Source organism: Centruroides sculpturatus, unplaced genomic scaffold, assembly GCF_000671375.1.
Source record: "Centruroides sculpturatus isolate CEXI.00-Female unplaced genomic scaffold, Cexi_2.0 scaffold1057, whole genome shotgun sequence".
NCBI lineage: Eukaryota > Metazoa > Arthropoda > Arachnida > Scorpiones > Buthidae > Centruroides > Centruroides sculpturatus.
In genome coordinates this window covers 20,641-41,697 of record NW_019385234.1, presented here as the reverse complement: position 1 = coordinate 41,697, position 21,057 = coordinate 20,641, and the positions used below count along the sequence as shown (strand labels likewise).

The following is a 21,057-nucleotide window of genomic DNA, read 5'->3' as shown; positions in this document are numbered from 1 at the left end:
TAAATTGTGCCACTTCAATGAGTAGTTCATATCTGTTAATGAAAAAAGCCTAAAAGAAACTAAAGCAGAAAAATGTGAATGTAAAAACAATAAAGAAATTTTTTGAAAAAATAACACACTAAAACTGTATTGCAAAAAAAGGTTAGAAAAAACTACATAGAAAAAAATAAATATATTAACTATAAACTAAATTCAAAAATAAAAGATTAGATCTAGTTTTAAAAAGAATAAAATAGCAATACTGATGACAAAAACAACAAAATACATGAGTGTGTGTGGAAGATTGACACAAATGTACAGAAGCAAATATTCATCTCCTTTGATTCTGCACAATTTACCAACAAGAATTAGTAAATGGCAAACACTGAACATTTATTGCAAGTAAACCATTCATGCTACTCAGTATTCACCAAATGTTTGCTTGAGATTCAGTGAAGGGTAAATGTGTGGACACATTCTAAGCCAAAACAAACTGGCACACATAAGAGCATGTTCTTATAAGTGAAGGACGTGTGTTTCAAAAATGAAAACAAGTAATTTTCATAAATCCTGAACTGCACATTGGGGTATATATAACAAAAAATGGACTCACACGAACATTTAACTGGTGCGTAATAAGTAAAATATAATAAATCCAAACATTTTCAGAACCCCTTTCAGGTTCTTTGTCAGGTAAATTAGCTGGATAAAAAGAATAACGAATATGAGAATTTTTGAACAAAATCAAACAATGTAAATTTCAAATGTCCAGTTCCTTTGCATATCAGTTCATGTGACATGTTTAAAAATGTTCTAACTTAGCCATCAATGTCCAAAACAGTTGTCAATAACAAGTCAAAAATATTATAACCATAACATAAGGGTACGTGTTCTCACATTTTCTTTGAAATTAAGAATATAATGTTAAGTTTGTAGTAAAGTCTGCCAGGCCATTGAAAGACCAATCTCGTCCTTCGAATTAACGCAGGAGGATTGTTGTATGCTTTAAAAATCTCCATTGCTTCCAACCATTTGAGGTGCTCAAGATGTGGAGTGGTGACTATTACTTTTGCTCCTGAGAAGTCTGCCACAATTTCAGGATCCGTGGCATATGTGGAGAGTGAGGTTTTCATTTAACATCTTTTAATCTGACTCCCATTGAACGTTTTGTTGATCCTATGTACACCATATTTCTATCAAATTGGTTGTCCATAATAGGAACCCTATAGATGCCTGTAATCTGTCGATGTTAGATGGGTTGCAACGGGAAAGACCCGTCTAACATCGACAGATTACTGGGTGGATATACAATACAATAGATGTACAACCTTGCTCTCCACATACGCCACTGATCTCGAAATTGTGGCAGACTTCACAGGAGCAAAATTAATAGTCACCACCACCCACACCTTGAGCATTTCAAATGGTTGGAAGCAATGGAGATTTTTAAAGCATACAACACATCCTCCTGCGTTAATTTGAAGGACGAGATTGGTCTTTCAATGGCCTGGCAAACTTTACTACAAACTTAACATTATATTCTTAATTTCAAAGAAAATGCAGGAACATATATCCTTATGTTATGGTTATTACATCTCATACATGTGTAAATTTATTTTTGTTGTGTGATTTTTGATTTGTTATTGACAACTGTTTTGGACATTGATGGCTAAGTTAGAACATTTTTAAACATGTCACATGAACTGATGCACAGAGGAACTGGACATTTGAAATTTACATATTTACATTGTTCGATTTTGTTCAAAAATTCTCATATTCGTTATTCTTTTTAGAAGATCCAGCGGATTTACTGAAAACATTTGGATTTATTACATTTTACTTATTATGCATCAGTTAAAGGTTCATGCGAGTCCTTTTTCTTTTCTTTTGGTTTTTTCTTTCTTTCTTTCTTTTTTTTTTTTTAAAGTAATTTTCATATAAGAACATGCTCTTATTTGTATATGAATCTTTCACGTTTTCATGTGGTTCAGTAAGGTAGCTGTCACAGTGTCAAAGTTATTTCTCATTTTTTGAATTTTTAAAAAATTAAATTATAATGGTGTAAAAATGTTCATTACTTTCTTGACAACTGTATTTTTTTTAAACTTAGTTATTTGACAATATGCACTGAAATCAATAACTGGTATGAAATAAAAATAAACAACAAAAAACTAATGTTTTCTAACTCCTTCCAAGTTGTTCTTCAGGTTTTCCAATGGTAAATAGAAGGAATGTTGAAAATCTGTTTTATTTTACCATTGGGAAACCTGAAGAAGAACTCAGAAGGAGTTAGAAAACATAGTTTTTTGTTGTTTATTTTTATTTCACATTGATTATTGGTTTCAGTGCATGTTATTAACTTTATCCTGGTGTGGTATGTAGTTATTTGCTTAAGTTTTTATTTAAAGAGTTTATTATTATTACACATTGCTTTATTCTTGTTATTACATACATTATAGAAATGTCAGAGTGCACCTGAAGGGTTAAGTGAAACAGGATTAGATATATTTCAAGCATCATCTAGAAGCAATACTTTGCATTTACCTACATCATGTACATACTGTAAAGAAGAAAATCTTTGGCGTTCTGTTTCTCTTAATGGACTTACAGAGAAAAGACTTGAACATAAAAGAAGTCAAGAAAGTGAGATAAGAGCTGAAACTCGTTCACTCTCTGGTTTGGAAGATGGATCATCTAGCCCATGGAGTCCAAAAAAATTACCTAGTCTAACACAGGATCAGCTTAAAGCTCTTTCTGGTTAGTTCAATGAAAATTTTTATCAAATTATTTCTGTACAGAGAAAAATATCTGACATTGTATATTTATAATATCTTCACAGATATTACACCAGAACTTGAAGCAAGAAAATCTCTTTTGGATAATGCAAGAGCAGAAATGGAATCTTTTTCACTAGTAGGGAAAAGATTAGTAAGTGAAAAAGAATGGCAGCTTTTAGAGGAAGAGGTGATGGAAGGTTCTAATAAAATAATATATTATTAAAAGTGAATTTAATCTTTTAACTGCATTATTTTGTTTTATTAATTTAATTACTTGAACCAAAATGATTAATGATTTTTAGAAATTTGTTTTTATTAATACATTTTTATCCGGTTTTAAACATGAATATAAAAATATTTTGACTTTTTTTTCTTTAGTGTATCACTAATCTTTAGATGTATCACTAATTTTATTTATTTTGACTTAAGTAAATTGCAACAGAAAAATGCAGTTTTTTTAACACAACATTGTTTTGGTATTAAAAGAACACAAAATATTTGTGTTTTTTTAAATTTAGTTATATCAAGGTTATTTTCACATGACTTAAAAAACAAATGTATAATGTAAAGATAAATGCATAGGCAATGGTTCATAGTTAAGCTACCTGTGAAATTTTAAGAATCTTATGAAAGTATTATATGATTGGGCAAAACTTTTCTTGACTTTAATGTTCTATAATTTTTACTCATAGTTATAAATTACTCCAGTTTTGATAGCCTAGAGAATCAATTCTGCCAGATCTTGCTAGAAATGATGCCTGAGGATATTGGTGGTCAGAATTGTGGAAAATCTTCCCAAATGCCATAAAAAGAGTTTGTCATAAATTTCCTTATTATCTTTTAACTGATAAGACCTTAAAACCATTATAAGATGGCTTAACAGTTAAAAATTAAAGACAAATTACTGAAAATGTCCATCTTAAATCACAAAAAAGTGTCGAGAATTCAAGGTGTCCAAGATCAGAGTATCATTTACATGTAAAAGTATTTGAATTTGTCTATGTGAAAGTCTTCAAAATATAGGGGTGTCCAAATTAGGTTTTATTATATTTTAATTCTGTCAATTCAGTTTAGTTTATCTATATTATTAATAATTTATTTTTTAGATAAAATTTTTGCTTCCAAAATTCTTTAGACGTAAATTTGAGAAAAATTAATTTTTCAAATATTGAAGTTTTGATATTCTCTTGTTAGTAGATCAAATTTTGATATAAACATATTAATTTGTTTTTTAATGATATAGATATTTTATTTGCATTTGATTCTTACTTTATGTTACATGAAACATTTTGTTTTTATTTAGTTCTAAATTTTTTACTTATCCACTAGTTTAGTTCTTTGATCCATAAATATTTTTTATTTATTTTGTCTGTATTTATAAAATGATGCGGTAGCTAAGAGCAATATTAAATTATCACAAAATAAAGTTCTGAATAAAGTTATCACATCATGTATTAAAACCATTGTATCTTACTGTGATGCACTTATTAAATGCTTTTGTTGGATTACATTTAAGAAAAAGGATGGCTTGAACAATGAGATGAAGATTAAATGAAACTAACATGACTGCAAGTTAGTCCACAAATAGCTCACTTTTCACCAAGGCACATTGAGTTGCCAGGCTACGGTTTACCAGTGAGCATAGTGACTATGCCATGTTGTGTTTCCTGATGACTCCTGATTTACTTTCCACACTCTTGATGGATGGCAAAAAGTTTGGAGACACCCAGGAGAGCTGTATGAAGAATGCAGTATTACTCCCAGAGTAGCCCATGGGCAGGCATAACATTGGGGGCATATACTGACCTGTGCATCATACATTAGGGGTGACTAATTGCAGATGTTACACATGAGATGTTCTCAGAGTATTTGATGCCATTTGCATCATATTCTGTTTCTGCACAATAATGCTAGACTTCGTGCTTTACACATTACACATTGAACAAAGTTGATACAGGTATACCTCGCCTTACATCAGTAATTGGTTCCAGGAGAGGCGACGTAAGTCGAATTTACTTGTCTCCGAATCTACTTGTCACTAGGCTAAACCATAAATTACTATTTCCGGTTCTGTATTTTATTTATTAATGCATTTTTAATAAAATATGGTTAATAAGGATCTATTTTAAGCTTACAAACAAATAAATTTTAGTTTTTAATATAGTACAGAAAAAAGTAATCTAAATTTACGAATGCATGTACTGTAAATACAGTACATACTTGTAAATGTATATATTTTAATACAATTTTATGTGCTTTAAACACTTTTCTAGTGATATTACGACTTCAATATTTGTGGGTAAAATGACTTAAACTTGATTTTTATTTTTCCATATACTTTTTGGACAAACGACGTATAATCGGGAACGAGGTAACTCGAAACGACGTAAGTCGAGGTATACCTGTATTAATGTTATCTCCTTGTCAGCATGAAGTCCTGACCTTAATCCCATGAAGTCCCTTCATCAAGCATGTATGGAACATGTGGGGACACAGCTTTAAAACCATTTAAAAACTGTCCTCTGACATTATAGAGCTTGAGAACTTCAAAAAAGTAGAACATCTCACAAGATATTGCAAATGAGATTAGATCAATGCCATGTGTCTCAATAAGGTGCAGAAGGAACAATGAGGCATAACAGGTTTTTAAACACATTTTTTCTAATTAATATGCCCTTAGTTGTCATGAAATAAAGCATCTTTTTCATCTTTCCCTTTTATTTTTTTCTATCACAATAAATTCTAGCTTCATACATTAAAATTAATAATATAATATGATCAAATAATTGAATATTAATTTAACTTGAGAGTTGGTGTCAAGTTTTACATATTTTTAGAGCAAATAACATTTCTTCTGTAAATGTATGAATGAATAATTCACTTGAATATTTTCTTAAACTTAATTGGATATACAGTGGGTGATTGGTTAATGAACAAATCGGATAACAAACACTTTTGCAAAAGATTTTTATGTTCAGATAATGAACACCTCACAGAACAAACACAAGAAGAAGCAACATAAAATAATGAATACTGATTGGTCTTCTCTTGTCTTCAGGCAACAATTCAAAACTTTTCGGAGTGTGAGAGATGTCGACATCAACGCTCAACCTGGTATATACTAATTGGATAGTATTCCCCTGAACTTTGAAACTCTTCCTTGTAATTCCAGTTTTTTTATTTTTCTGACAGAAACAATTCTTTTATAGTATTCATGAGACTGTTGGGCGAGCACTCATTAAGTTTTGTGTCAGTTTTTATTTTCGAAAAGTGAGAGTATAATAGCAAAGATAGAGAGTGGGCAGAAGATGTCTGATGTTGCTGGGCAGTATGGCTTGAACAGGTCTACAGTAGGCTGCAGTTCAATCTTATCTAAGAAAGACACAGTATAATCAAGAAGACTCAAGCAGCTAAAGAAGTAACAAAAATCACATCTGAGAAATAAAGAACATTGAAGAAGCTCATAATAGAACACCTGACGACATCTGAAACAGATCTGACGACAGAAGAATGCCAAAAACGCTTGAATGAAGGACACCAAGAGACTCGATGAGATATATATTCTTCTGAAAAAGAGGATTAATGCCAATATCTGCTATTAAACATCTTTTGAAGAAGTGGGAGGATGTCAGAACAATGCTCTTAGAATGGCATCCAAAGCAAGTTGAGGTTAATAGGCTTAGGGAACTCTACAATTACAATGCTATTAATTACTTCTGAAAAATCCTGAAGAAGAAAGAAAAGCAATTGACATTAGACAGATTCTTTAACTCTCACAAACAGAAAAAACATAACTAATAAAAATGCAAGACAGTGTATATATGTATTTTTATTATTACATATAACTAAAACGTAGTAAGAAAGTATATAATTTTTATTTTTGGAAGTCTCCAGAACAGATTAATCAGATTCCCATAAAAACCTATGGTAAACTGATAATCAGTTAATGAACAATTTTGATAGCGAACAAAGTCTTGAAATGGATTATGTTCATTAACCAATCACCCACTGTATAATAATTGATTTCTTGAGCAATTTGATTTTTTAAATTATTTAGAGAAAAACCAAATATTAAGAAATCACTATTGCATGCAAAATAAATTTTCAAAGTTATTTTGAATAAATTTACAATTAGAATATTATGCTGCCAAATTTTTATTTTATCTTGTAATTGTATACTTTCTATAATGTTATAATTCTTTATATTTGCTTGTTTAGTGATCAGTTATAAAAGTGATATATAATAGATATTAATTGTATGTATTAGTTTGACATATGATTAAATACAGTTTTACAGACAGATTTTTTTTAAACTGAAAGATAAATGTGTAATTTTAATATGAATAAGCATTAGAGTCAATATTGTAGATTAAATCTGAATAACTTTTTAACTGCTTATATGATGCCAAATATCATGAATAAGTCTGAATAGGAGTGTAGCACAGTCAATTTGCATTCATCTTTAAATGAAGTAATATAGCTTTTAAAGTATATTCATGCTAACTACAACAACTTTATTTATTTATTTGAAAAAAATAATACTTTTTATTTAAAGTTGTTATAATTAGCATGAATATATTTTAAAAGATAGATACTTATTTAAATATTAATGCAAATTGACTGTGCTAGATCCAGTTCAGATTTATTCATGATATTTGACATGACATAAGCAGTTAAAAGGTTATTCTGAATTAATTTCACATAATTTATGAATTTTATATGTGAATAGTATCAGATTTAATCTACAATATTGACTTTAATGCCTATTCATATTAAAATTACACATTTACCTTTCAGTTTTAAAAAAAATCTGTCTGTAAAACTATATTGAATTATATGTTAAATGAATGCATATATATTGTACAATACAATTTTAAATAAAAATGGCTTTTATAGTGTATTTTAAAATTTATTAATAGGTGAGAAGAGCTAGAGAAAAATTGGGGCAGCCATGTCAAATGTGTAGCAATTATGAATTACAATTACAGCAACTACAAAGAGCAGAACAAGAACAGAAAAGAAAAATGTCTACTCTACAGCAAGTACAAGAAAGGTATAAAGAAGAATTGACAAAACAACAGACATATTGTCAAGAAATGGAACAAAAATTTAATGACATGGCACAGGATTCACGCAATCAGGTTTAGTATTGAAGTTAAAAAATTGTCATTCAAAATTTTTATATTGTTAGTTTAACTTTTTCCTGGGTAATTAATAATAACTTTGTTTTTGATGATGATTGTGTAAATCTATATTTATTATAATTAATAAGTAACTATTATTGTTACTTAAGTATAAATTAACACCACAAAACACATTCTTAAACTAATTAAAATATAACAAGTTATTAATAAGATGAATAAACTAAATACTTTAAAGGTTACAAAGATTTTTCATATATCTATATTATATATCATATATTATATATACCTTGTTACTAATTAAAGTTTATCGTTCAAAAATAGATATAAAAATTAAATAATTAATTGGTAATTACTCTATGTAGAATGTTTATGCTGTTTATGTTTATGCTTTCATGAAGAATATTTAATTAAAATTTTATAAAAATACAGTGTGTCTACAATGAAACAAACTAATTTTGAATGCTAACAATTCAGCAAATGAAATAATTTCAGTTAGCTTTTTCTGCAAAAATAGTGTCACTGCAGGAGAAGGTTCAGGTGGTTGTGTGGTTTGCAGAGTTTAAGTCCATTGTTGTGAGGTAAAAGAACTTTTTCCATGCTTATTAGAAAGCAGCACCAGTTGCCATAAAGCTTAGTACAAGAAATTTCAAGAGATTTGAAGCATAATGAAACAGCATGGAGCCAGTCAGAAATCTGTCTCTGAAGGTACAGTTGAGAGCATTTGTGTAGATTGTGCAGGAACTGCAGATTCCACATGCAACTGCACAAAATGGTTCTAACTTTATGTGCAGTTGCATATGGAATCTCCAGTTCCTAGGAAGATTTGTTGAATTGACTTCAGACAAATGACAAATTGCTTGGCAGATGTTCTCAACTGCAACTTCAGAGAGACATTTGTGGCTACCTTCGTGCTATTTCATCATACTTTCAATCTCCAGAAATTTTTTGTACACTGCTTTTATCCTCTTGGCATCTACTGCTTTCAGATAAGCATGGCAAAAAATTTTTTTCATCATAACAATGGACCTAAAACTTTGCAAACCACATGACAATCTGAATCTTCTCTCACTGTTACACCATTTTTGCAGAAAAAAGCTAATAGCATGTCTCCTGGTGATAAAAGTGTATTGTAAAAAACTTAGACAATACTTTTAACTCCTGCACAACAACAAATACATCATTAGTTTGAAATTATTTAATTTGTTAAATTGTTTATAAGCATTCAAATAGGATGTTTCATTGTAGACATCCTGTATTAATAATTAATAATAGTCAGTTTTTATTAGTAAGATAAGGGATTATACAGTCTTTTAAAAGGGAACTTAATAATAATTACTAGCAGTTATAAAAAAATTATACAATTCATAAACAAAATTAACATTATAAAATGCAAAAGTCCCTGAAATTCATTTTTCTGTAATTACTAAACATAAAATCTATACAGTAGACACCCCTATAATGCGGGTTCCTATAATGGAGATTCCTATAATGTGGCAAAAAAATTGCAACAGTATTTGTATAAAGATGCTAAAAGGGACTCGTCAAATGTCGTCGCTGACTTGTGTCGCGACAGGATTGGTCAAATCTGGACCAATAGTAGACGAGTAGACGAACTACTTACACGCTACAGAGAGTTTAGGCAAGTAAGTTGAGTTTACTATCATCTGTACAGTATTATATATAAATTAGGTACTGTATATATAATTATATATTAACTTAATTTATTTTAACTTTATTATAATTATATATATACTTTCCGCCAAACAGCGCCATGCTACGGAGAGTTTAGGCGAGTAAGTTGAGTTTACTATCATCTGTACAGTATGTAAATTAGGTACCGTAAGTCTAATACAGTACTGTAATTTTATACATTTCTTGTGAAAGAAACATTTCTTATTCAACGGCCATAAAAATTATTTATATTAATGATGTCTCCAAAGTTCAACGAAGTTTTCGCAGAAAAATAACATAAGAAATCGTGGCTGCGGTTTGGTGTGTTGCTCCGCGATGAAAACAAGCTTGAGCAATGCCGATGTCGAACGGTGCACACTCAGTAAGTAATCCTACAATTTTTTGTTTATAGCATAGTTTATACAAATTATTCCCAAAAAATTATGCATGTTTTGGAAATGTCGAGTCGAATTAGTCTAGAATCGATTAATTTTATGGAAGAAAACCTTTCAAACAGCCATAGTCCGTAAACTTCACACGTGTCGGGCTGCGATTGGCTCATGTATTTAACCGCTTCTTGTCCACTTTTTTAAAAAAAAATTTTTAAGCATAAAAAATACTTAAAGCTGAAAAAACGAAAGAAATGCGTTAATTTTGGATAAAAAGCTTCATCATTTAGTTTCCTTTGTCTCACCTTTCTGTGAAATTTAACACCATTGAGTCATTGTTTACACATCTGGATGACCTTGAGAACAGCTGGTGTCGTATTTCCCGGGACATTCTCATAGACGTCTCAGGAGGAGAAGGGTTTGAAGTAGGGTGACTAGAAACTAAACCTATATTTTTAAAAAATTATAATTTTTCTTGCAATTTCCGAACCCCTAATTAATTAAACATATATATAATAAAATCTATTAATTAAAAAAATTAAAAAACTATCGGAGGTCGTTTTTGATATCAGAAAGCAGCTTTAAATAACTTTACCGAAGGAATATTGGTGCACTACAACTTTAGAACGATTAATTAATTTTGATAAAAAATTCCCATTAAAAAAACATTAAAAAGCAATTAAGCCTTAATCGAGCCTTATCAAAGGCTCATTAAAATTGTGAAAAAATTTTTTCATGCGGGCAAAAAATTTTGAAAAAATTTGGGGACCTAAAAACATTCCAAAAATCAAAAAAAAAATTTGGGGGGGCCCAAACGCCCGGTTTTTTTAACGCTGTAAACCTTGCTCGAGTCAGACTCGAGCGTGGGTAGGAAGGAATTAAGGATTCCTACAGCATGAAATTCTTATAAAGTGGAACATATCTACCACGTTATAGGGGGGTCTACTGTCCATTACTTCTTAATTCACTAATTACCTTGCAAACTTTTATTATATGATACAAGTTAAAATCTTTACATTTATGCCAGTTACATGAAGAATTGTAAAATTTAAAATAAAATTATCCTAATAAATAAATAAATTGTTGTTTAATCTGAGTTGAGCAAAAATTCTTTTCACTATCAAACGTAGTCTGACTTTGACCTCTTTTACCATGAGAATGTTGTAAGTGTTCTGGATTTAATTCAATACTAGCAGTTAACAATAAAAACTAAACAATTATAGCATGATGCAAAACTAAATATCAATCAACAAATATTTTTTATTAAATATTAAATTAAATATTTTGTATTAAGGCTAAGCCTTGTTACAGGGGGTATTTTTTCAATAACATATTATTATATATTTGTTATTTAACAATCATTCAATATACATCATCTTCAAGATCAATATTGACATTACAATAAACTTTTAGTAGTAAATTTTTTTCATTAGATTTCTTTTAAATATTTTACTTTAAGTAACATAAAATTAAAATATTGTTTTACTAATTATTAATTTATCACATATTGTTTAGTTCTTTGGTGATTTGATTAAAAAAACCATTAATTTTATACATTTGATTTAATGTAAGATTGTTTAATTTAGTTCTAAAGTCTTGATTTTGTTTTGTATATATTAGTTCTTTAATTTCAAATTTTTGATATTTCTTTAGTCCTTCACAGTCTCTTAGTAAATGGTTCAAAGAACAGTCACTTGAATTACACCAATAACATCTGTCTTTAGTAAAATCAAAATAAGTATTATTGATAAACAATGAATATTTATTAAGTCTTAATTGGATTAATAATCTTTTTATATTCATACTGATATTAGCAGTTATGATATTTGAAGTAGATGGGATATTTAAAATGTTGATGTACCATGGATGGTATACAGAATGATATAATAAGTTTTGATCCATTATTATTGATTGAGAAAATGCTGATTCAATCATTAGAGAATATCCATATTGCCAAATTGTTTCTAAATTATCAAATAATCTGTTTGATACACCAAAAGATTGTAATAATTTATTAAATTTATATTGCCAGAGATTTTTGCTTTTCTCTGAGTTATTATTTTGATTTAGCATTATTTGATGTAAGAATCTTATGTTATCTTTGTTAGAATTTTTTAATCTATAATAGAATTTAATCAGTCTCTTTAAATAAAATGGATATAGTTGGAATATATTAGTCTCGGTTCAAATTGCATAACCAGGAACAGAGATTTTTGCTTTTCTCTGAGTTATTATTTTGATTTAACATTATTTGATGTAAGAATCTTATGTTATCTTTGTTAGAATTTTTTAATCTATAATAGAATTTAATCAATCTCTTTAAATAAAATGGATATAGTTGGAATATATTAGTCTCGGTTCAAATTGCATAACCAGGACCACTTCTTTCTTTTTTATATAATTTTCATAAGTAAGTAATAAAGAATTTTTCTAAATCGTATAATAAGTCTATTGTCCAAATAGGGCTTGCATAATATATTGAAGGAATAATCAGAAGGTTAAATAGTTTCATCTGTAGTTTTATATTTGTAATTTTTAAATTTGTGCATAAATAAATAACATTATCTATTAAAGTATTTATTTTTGTAGTTAGATTCTTCAAGTGTGGTTGAAAATTCCAATTGAATGGTATTCCTAAATATTTTATTTCATTTACTAAGGTGAGAGATTGATTGTTTAAATAGAATAATTTTTCTTGTTTTGGAAGTTTAACATTATTTCTAAATATGATTATTTTGGATTGATCATTAAAAACAGGGAATTCAGATAGTTGTTTATTATATTTAATTTGTGTTGCAAGGCGATTTTTGTTGGTGCAAGTAATACAAGATCATCTGCATATAATATATAGTGGTAAATTCTTCCAGAAATTTGAACTCCTTCAGTATCAAGTAGAAATGATTTATCAATATCATTTAAATAAAAATTAAACAAATATGGCGGAAGCGGTTCTCCTTGTAGTATTCCTCGATTTATGTTTAATTCTGGGAATATCTGGTTACCGTGACTAATGTTGATTCTGTAGAATGAAAATAATTTCACAATTGAATCTGAGAATTTTTTTATGCATAGATCATAGAATACACATACTGTAGATCAGACAGCAATTCAGAACATATCGTCTATTACTGAACTTCCAATATTAGCAACACAAGTGAATTCACATGGATAGTCATTTTTTATTCTTCCATTTAAAATTATTAATTTCAATTGTTCAGTATTTTTTATTAATTGAAGACCCAATCTATTATGTCCAAATAATCTAATTCACAGTTAAAGTGTATTAGATTATTTGGACTTTTATATCCTGAATCTATTTTCTGTGCAATTCTGGAGTTAAAATCATCAAATAACAATACATATGAAGAGATATTTTTCCATTTTTTGAGATTTTTTAATATTTAATAAATCTATCTGATCAGGTGGAACATAAACTAATATTATGATAATTAATATTTTGTATAAACATTTCATTTCGGTATTATTAATTTGCAATAAGATTAGAATATAATTAGTTGCTTTTTGTATAAATTTTACAGAACCAATGTTTTTTCTTAATATTAGACAAAGTCCTCCATGTGGTCTCCCAGGTCCTATTGGTTTCTGTGCGTCAGTAGATATAATTGTATACAGGCATACCTCGACTTACGTCGTTCCCGATTATACGTCGTTTGTCAAAAAAGTATATGGAAAAATAAAAATCAAGTTTAAGTCATTTTATTCGACTTTACGTATGTCCGCCACAAATATTGAAGTCGTAATATCACTAGAAAAACGTTTAAAGCACATAAAATCATATTAAAATATATACAAGTATGTACTGTATTTACAGTACATGCATTCGTAAATTTAGATTACTTTTTTTTGTACTATATTAAAAACTAAAATTTATTTGTTTGTAAGCTTAAAATAGATTTTTATTAACCATATATTATTAAAAATGCATTAATAAATAAAATACAGAACCGGGAATGGTAATTTACGGTTTAGCCTAGTGATAAGTAGATTCGGAGACAAGTAAATTCGACTTACGTCGTTCTCCTGGAACCAATTACCGACGTAAGGCTAGGTATACCTGTATTCCACTCTATTTTTGATAATTTCATTAACTGGCGTGACTAGCCAGGTTTCAGTTATACCCAAGATATCAGTATTATATAGTAATTGAGAGAAATCTTGAGTTTTTATTTTGTGGATTAAGCCTTGGCAGTTCCAGTTCATGATATTTAAGTTAAGATTGTTTGAAATTTTAATACATTGATTATTTTCACATTCTAATTCTGAATTAATTGTTATTGGGTTTTTCTGTAGCAAATCCAAAAAATGTCATCAGCGTATACTAATTGATCCTGAATATAACTATATGTGATTTTTTGACGATTAATTATTAGATAGTTATCACTCAGTTTTAGTTGTAATCCTTGTTTCTTAAAATCTGTGTAATATTGTAAAAGTTTTTTTCTTCTTTTGCGAGAATCTTTATTTAAATCAGCTGACATATTAATATCTTGCCAATTTTCCAGTGTCTTGTTATATTTTGATTTATTAAAGGCTGCAAGGATTCTGTTTCTTAATAGATTTGATTTTAATACTATGCACTTCATTTGAATATTTGAATTAGGTATTGAGTAGATATTTTCTATAATCTTCTGATTCGCTGCAAACTATTTTTAAAGTATTAGAAAAAAATGTTACTAATTCATTTTTAGTAATATTTTTAAGCTGATTTGTATAATCATAAATTATAATTTTATTATTATTCATAGTGTTAGTCATAGTATCCAGTTTATATTGAGTTAATTCATTTTCTAGTCTTAGTTTGGTAAATTCAGTTTCTATTTTATCATTTCTCATCCTTATTTGTTGAATTTTATCTTTAAATTCTTTAATTTCATTTTGAATTATATTAATTTCTTGTCTTATAAGTGAAAATTGACTCACCAGCTTATCATTGCTAATGGTTATCAATTCAACTATCTTATTCCATAATTCTGCTGTTGAAATGTTTATTTGTTCTGCAGGTAATTGTTCTTGTGAGGAAGTTAAATTAATTACCTGTTTGGAATGATGATTCGGCTCTACTAGGTTCAGTATATTCAGTGATAAGGTTTGATTTCAGTCCAATGGTTTGATACTATTAGTCAGCAATTTTTGACGAGTAAGTGGTGGTCTTCCTCTCTTTGTTGGAGTTTTCTGTAAGGGACCGGGATTTGGTTCTATTCCAGCAATCAATAACAATAAAATAAGAAGCTTAATATTATTCCTTTTTGTTGAAAATAATTCAAAACTCTTCATTTCTTGAAAAATTAGACAAAGTATGGAAGTGGAGAAAAATTCACGCCAACAGCTATGACGATCAGAGTGCCCCCCTCAAAACTAAATATTATTTTTCTAAAATAAAGCAATAATTCTAAAAAAAAAAAATTATTTGTAATCTATGCTACATTTTCAATAAATAGTTTGTTTTAATAAAAATATTCAAACAATAGTTACAATGCTGATCATGATTATGATGTTAAAATCATATGGTTTGATGAAATTTATGCAGTTATATAACTTATATATACATTTACTATAATGCATTAATAATAATATATATTATGAAGAGATGTTTCAAATTATTAATTTCAATTGTTCAGTATTTTTTATTAATTGAAGACCCAATCTATTATGTCCAAATAATCTAATTCACAGTTAAAGTGTATTAGATTATTTGGACTTTTATATCCTGAATCTATTTTCTGTGCAATTCTGGAGTTAAAATCATCAAATAACAATACATATGAAGAGATATTTTTCCATTTTTTGAGATTTTTTAATATTTAATAAATCTATCTGATCAGGTGGAACATAAACTAATATTATGATAATTAATATTTTGTATAAACATTTCATTTCGGTATTATTAATTTGCAATAAGATTAGAATATAATTAGTTGCTTTTTGTATAAATTTTACAGAACCAATGTTTTTTCTTAATATTAGACAAAGTCCTCCATGTGGTCTCCCAGGTCCTATTGGTTTCTGTGCGTCAGTAGATATAATTGTATACAGGCATACCTCGACTTACGTCGTTCCCGATTATANCAAGAGTTGCATGGCACTCAAACAAAAGACGAATCGACGAAATTTGAAAATTGCGTAACTCCGGGTTCGCGTAAGTTGGGATAGCGTAAGTCGAAGTATTACTGTACTGTACTGTAATATTACTGTACAGTAATACCTCGACTTACGCGAACCTGGAGTTACGCGATTTTCAAATTTCGTCGATTCGTATTTTGTTTGAGTGCCGTGCAACTCTTGATTACTCACCCCCACACTATTGTACAGTAATATTACTGTACTGTACAGTAATACCTCGACTTACGCGAACCCGGAGTTATGCGATTTTCAAATTTCGTCGATTCATCTTTTGTTTGAGTGCCATGCAACTCTTGATTACTCACCCCCCCCCCACACTATTGTTCAGCTTACATGTTCGGTCGTGTGGCACGGAATCAACACATAGCTACAATTTATTTTGTGTTATTTATTTCTGTGTTTGTTATATATATGGAGACTTGAGAGACTTCATGTGGTGATTTCTTGTAACCGTGAATGAATCAAAGACGAGATAAGATTAACGAGAACATTTATTAGCTTACTGTACATACATCCGACTTGGCTTTTACACAAATTGCGAAATTATACCCCAACTTACGCAAATTCGACTTACGTGGTTATCGCTCGGTCCTACCTATCGCGTAAGTTCAGGGTATTACTGTACTCCAGTTTAGAGGTTGTCCTATTGTTTAACTTGAGTTACCTTAAGGTCTTTCAAATAAGGCCAGAAATGTTTAAATTTTTTATTTTCTGGAACTTGAAAGTGTTAGTGTATTGATTAAACTATTAATACTATTCCAGTTTGTTCTTTTAATTTCGGAGTTTTACAAAAATAATTCTTAAGATAGAATTTTGAACTATAAAGATGTTAATACAAACAAAATTCCANTACAAACAGTTGGTAAGCTGATTTAAAAATTAAAGTTTTGTTATGAATTTTTATATTAATTTTTATAAAATTTTACACAAGAATAACAATTAAATGTTATTACAATATTTCAGAGACAGTTAATACAACACAGAGAAGAAATGAAAACAGAAGTAAATTATTTAATTCTCTTTAATGAATTTATCTTATTAATAAACTTTGTATATTTTTTCCTTATATTTAATTTATATTTTAATTGTTATTAGTTAACTAAACTTCAGGAAGAAAATAACAGTTTATTAGGAAAACATATTATGCAAGCTCAACAAATGCAAAGTGAAATTATAAATTTTCCTGATAATCCTGAGGTTAGTTTTTCATATAAATATCTATTTAATTACAATTCTTATTGTAGACATAAAATTCATGTATAACTTAATAATAATTAAAGTGATAACTAAAAAAATTAATAAATAGCAATCAGAACTTAATGAAAAAATAATTCTTTACTTAAATTTGATGAATAGTATTGATTATATAGTGTCACAGACCCCAGTACACTGCTTTTAAAATGAAGGGAAATGAATTTTATCAAAATTCTAAAAATGTTGATAAGTAAATTGACACTCTAGCATGCCTAGCTAACTTATATTGGAAGTGATTAACTTTCATGAGTCAAAAGTACTGATGTCTACTCCACATTTTTATTTCATGAAAGCTTAATAATACCTTAATAAAATTCTTTTGCAAAACATAGCTGTATTTGTATACTGCACAGTAATTAACATTCCAGATTATCTCTATTTAGCAAAGATAATAAAGTATAAATTAACACCATCATTTATTTTTTACCACAATAAAAAATATGTTATTTCTTTCTGTTACAGAAATTAAAAGTTTTGCTTCTCTTTGGTGCATTAATTTTTCATTGAAGTGAGTTGCTTATGTGACAATAAAACAATTTCTAAAATAAATGCATAGCTGGCTAGCAATAACCATCAGCACAAATGACACTTCTTATCCATCTCATAGAACATAGCATTACCAACACACAGAGAGTAGTTTAAAAATTTTTGTAAAAATATAGATTTAATATTCCTGTTAAATTAAAATTGTTTATTGCATTTTAACAAGCCATATTGTCTGCAATCAACCAAAAATGATGCAGAAATTGACTGGTTGATCACTATCAACCTGTTGGCCATGCCTGCTCTTTAGAATGGTGATATTTTCAATTTCCAGCATTAGCCAGAAATGGTTATTCAGGCCAGAAGTCAAATGGTTTAAATGGAACATGGAATTTTTAAATTTAGATTTGGATTAATCTGTCCCATGATCTTCCCTGAAATATCTTGGATTGAAACATAATGACCGTGGCTGGTGGACCCAACATCTCATTTCTGCATTGGAACATTTTTGACGCTAGATGTTGCTAGTTGTTATAATTTTTATATTAAAACTAACTTCCAAAATATGATTATTTATGTTTTTTACATTTTTTAATATGTCTATTTTATCTGTGCAAATAAAAAAAATAATTTTGTACAATGCAATAGCCACGATTATTTTATCTAAAATGTGTAATTTTCATTAGGCTTAACATTGACAAAAATTTAATGTGAAGTGACATGCATTGGAGAAAAATTTCAACATGGAATAGGTTAAACTCAAAAACAAATAATTTTGTCTCAAACATTTTTTCTGAAAATGTCTCCATTGACTATAAATGACCATGAAAGTGTGATGGATGGAAAAAAATGATACTGTTAAAATAAAATATCATATGTTACAAAATATTTTTATCATCATACCATCAATGTAAGAAAAACAATAAAAATGTAATTGGTGCTGAATTAACAAAAATTGTTGTTGTTGTTATATAGTGTTTTTATTTATGTAAATTCTTTCTGTCATAACATTGGTACCACTTTTAACTGTTGTTTAATCAAAATGTTTAAAGTGAGCATCATGCTGCTTTTTCATTCATAATCAGATGATGGAATGCACACACAGTTGTTTGTATACATTATGATGTTATTGAATGACATCATCATTTCTGATTCAATTAGCCAAACATGAAAAACATTCTATGAGTAAGGAGTCCAATGAGGATATTGTGTATGCTGCAATCTATTTGCTGTTTGTTAATTATTAAATTGTTTTAAAATCTTTAAAATTACAAAATATTTAACTTGTATTACAACTAAATAATTGTAATATTGAAAAAAATTATTTTATATAATTGAAGAATACATAAATAATTGTTTAATTAGCATTTTTTCTCTTTCTAAATATATATTTTGATTGTTAAAAACATGTAATAAATATTTTATTTTACTACTAAGAATAATTGTAAAAAAATTAATAAAGAAATAATCTCTCTCTTTCTCCACAGAAATTTTATAAAAATAATTTTATTTTTCACAGTAAATTATATATATTTTATATATATAATATACATTGTTGTTATATATATACAGTAGAGCCTCGATTATACGACCCAATTGGGGACTGGGGTTGGTCGGATAATTGAAAAGTCGGATAACCGAAAAGTATGAAAAAATCCATTATTAGTGTAGTATATTATTATATCCCATGTAATTAGTATATTAGTATATCGCTATTAATCTACTTCGCGTTGAATTTTCATCGATGTTAAGCCTAACAAAAATTTTTTTAAATAATAATCGTCGCTATTGTATCGTTAAAAATTAGAAAATTAAGCCTTGTTTAAATACTGGCTCCCTTTCATGGTTGAATGAATGTTGCCAGCTAAAACACGTAAAAATAATATTAAAGTAGCCAAGACATAGCCAAATATTGTAGCGCCACATCACTAGCGGACATTTGAATTTGCTGACTAGAACATGGTTAACTGATGTGACGGTTGATCGGGGGTCGGATAATCGATGCTCTACAGTATTTAAATTTAAATTTACTGCATAATAAGAGCAATAGAAAAGAATGGTGAGTTTTATAAAGAAAACAAAAAATTTGTATTTTGTCTATTGTTCATTGTGTCTACTTTGTTGCTCAGTTAGCAGTAGCCCAGTTGTCCATTGCCACTTGTCATCATCCAGTTGACAGTGTCCTTTTTCCCCCTAGTCACTGCTCTTCATAGCAAGTAATGGTTATAATGAGGAAATATTGGCAGTTTCTTACTGGTTGTTACAACCAAGTTTGATTGTATTTAAATTTTTATCAGGTGAATATAACATTTAAAATAAAATTACTGAGACGGAATTTGAATTTGTCATCTAATATACATTTTAAAATTATGAAATAAAAGGTTTTACATAATTATGAACTAAAAATGTCATGTAATATATGAATTTTCATATGGAATGGTAATTGTAGAAATTTAAGATATTTTACAAGGGATTAACTTTATAATTAACTAGCTGTTACCCATGACTTTGCTCGTGCAGATTTTGAAGCAAATCCTATTTACATTCAATATTTCATCAACTATAGTAATTGTTATTTAACACCTACCACTGAGAACAATGAGAATTGCTGAGAATCAAACGAACTGCTTTTAATTTGATAAATTTTCTGGAATATTTACAATCATTCTATAATTGAACCAATATGCAAAAAGAAATTCAAATTTAAAACGGTTTGAACATTTGGTTAAAAAATCAAAATCTATAAAAATATTTATAACAATGTCTGAAATGTTATCAATTTAATACACCTAAGTACTCAATGAAGACTAAACGTAGTTAAAAACAAAAAATCACATCTAAAATAGTACAATAGAAGGCGTTCTTCAGGTTAAGACTTCATGCTCTCCCTCGCCCCCCTGTGATGGAATTTCAAAAAATCCCTTCTTAGTGTGTGTTTTCATGATGTACCCTAACTGTTTACCAAATTTCACTTCTAGGTTCTGGAACTTTCTAGAAAAAACTGGAACATTCTCATTGAAGTGTCACACATTTTTGAAGTCAACCACTTTCAAACCCCATATCTCTCGCACCCTTATAGCTATTGAGACGCAACCCCCCTGGTGCACAAATGGAGACTTGGGGCTACTACCACATACAAACACCATTCATGTGCGATGTGTAGTTTTGGCGGAAAAGTGAAATATAGGGACATACATGTCCATTTATATATATATATAA

The 21,057-nt window shown here is 28.6% G+C and overlaps 2 protein-coding genes and 1 long non-coding RNA gene across 6 annotated transcripts in view; all 3 read left to right on the top strand.

Moving 5' to 3' along the window:
- The window catches only part of LOC111636523 (rab GTPase-binding effector protein 1-like), an 82,394-nt gene extending 74,429 nt beyond the window's left edge, over positions 1-7,965 (top strand). Inside the window, exons 11-13 of one of the 4 annotated variants that reach the window (XM_023381804.1) lie at positions 2,439-2,736; positions 2,819-2,907; positions 7,676-7,965. In XM_023381804.1, coding sequence (XP_023237572.1) covers positions 2,439-2,736; positions 2,819-2,907; positions 7,676-7,903 — 615 coding nt within the window. In that variant the 3' untranslated portion in view covers positions 7,904-7,965. Of the gene's footprint in view, positions 1-2,438; positions 2,737-2,818; positions 2,944-7,675 lie in introns of all 4 variants that reach the window. The other 3 variants (XM_023381806.1, XM_023381803.1, XM_023381805.1) reach the window with 3 other exon arrangements.
- An 8,986-nt stretch (positions 7,966-16,951) lies between these two features.
- On the top strand, positions 16,952-17,299 carry LOC111636525. The gene is made up of 3 exons (XR_002758545.1): positions 16,952-16,963; positions 17,065-17,103; positions 17,197-17,299. It is a non-coding gene; the product is annotated as an uncharacterized LOC111636525 (long non-coding RNA).
- A 1,672-nt stretch (positions 17,300-18,971) lies between these two features.
- Positions 18,972-21,057, top strand: part of LOC111636516 (RUN and FYVE domain-containing protein 2-like) — a 15,334-nt gene continuing 13,248 nt past the window's right edge. The window contains exon 1 of the mRNA XM_023381797.1: positions 18,972-19,023. Coding sequence (XP_023237565.1) covers positions 18,972-19,023 — 52 coding nt within the window. The remainder of the gene's footprint in view (positions 19,024-21,057) is intronic.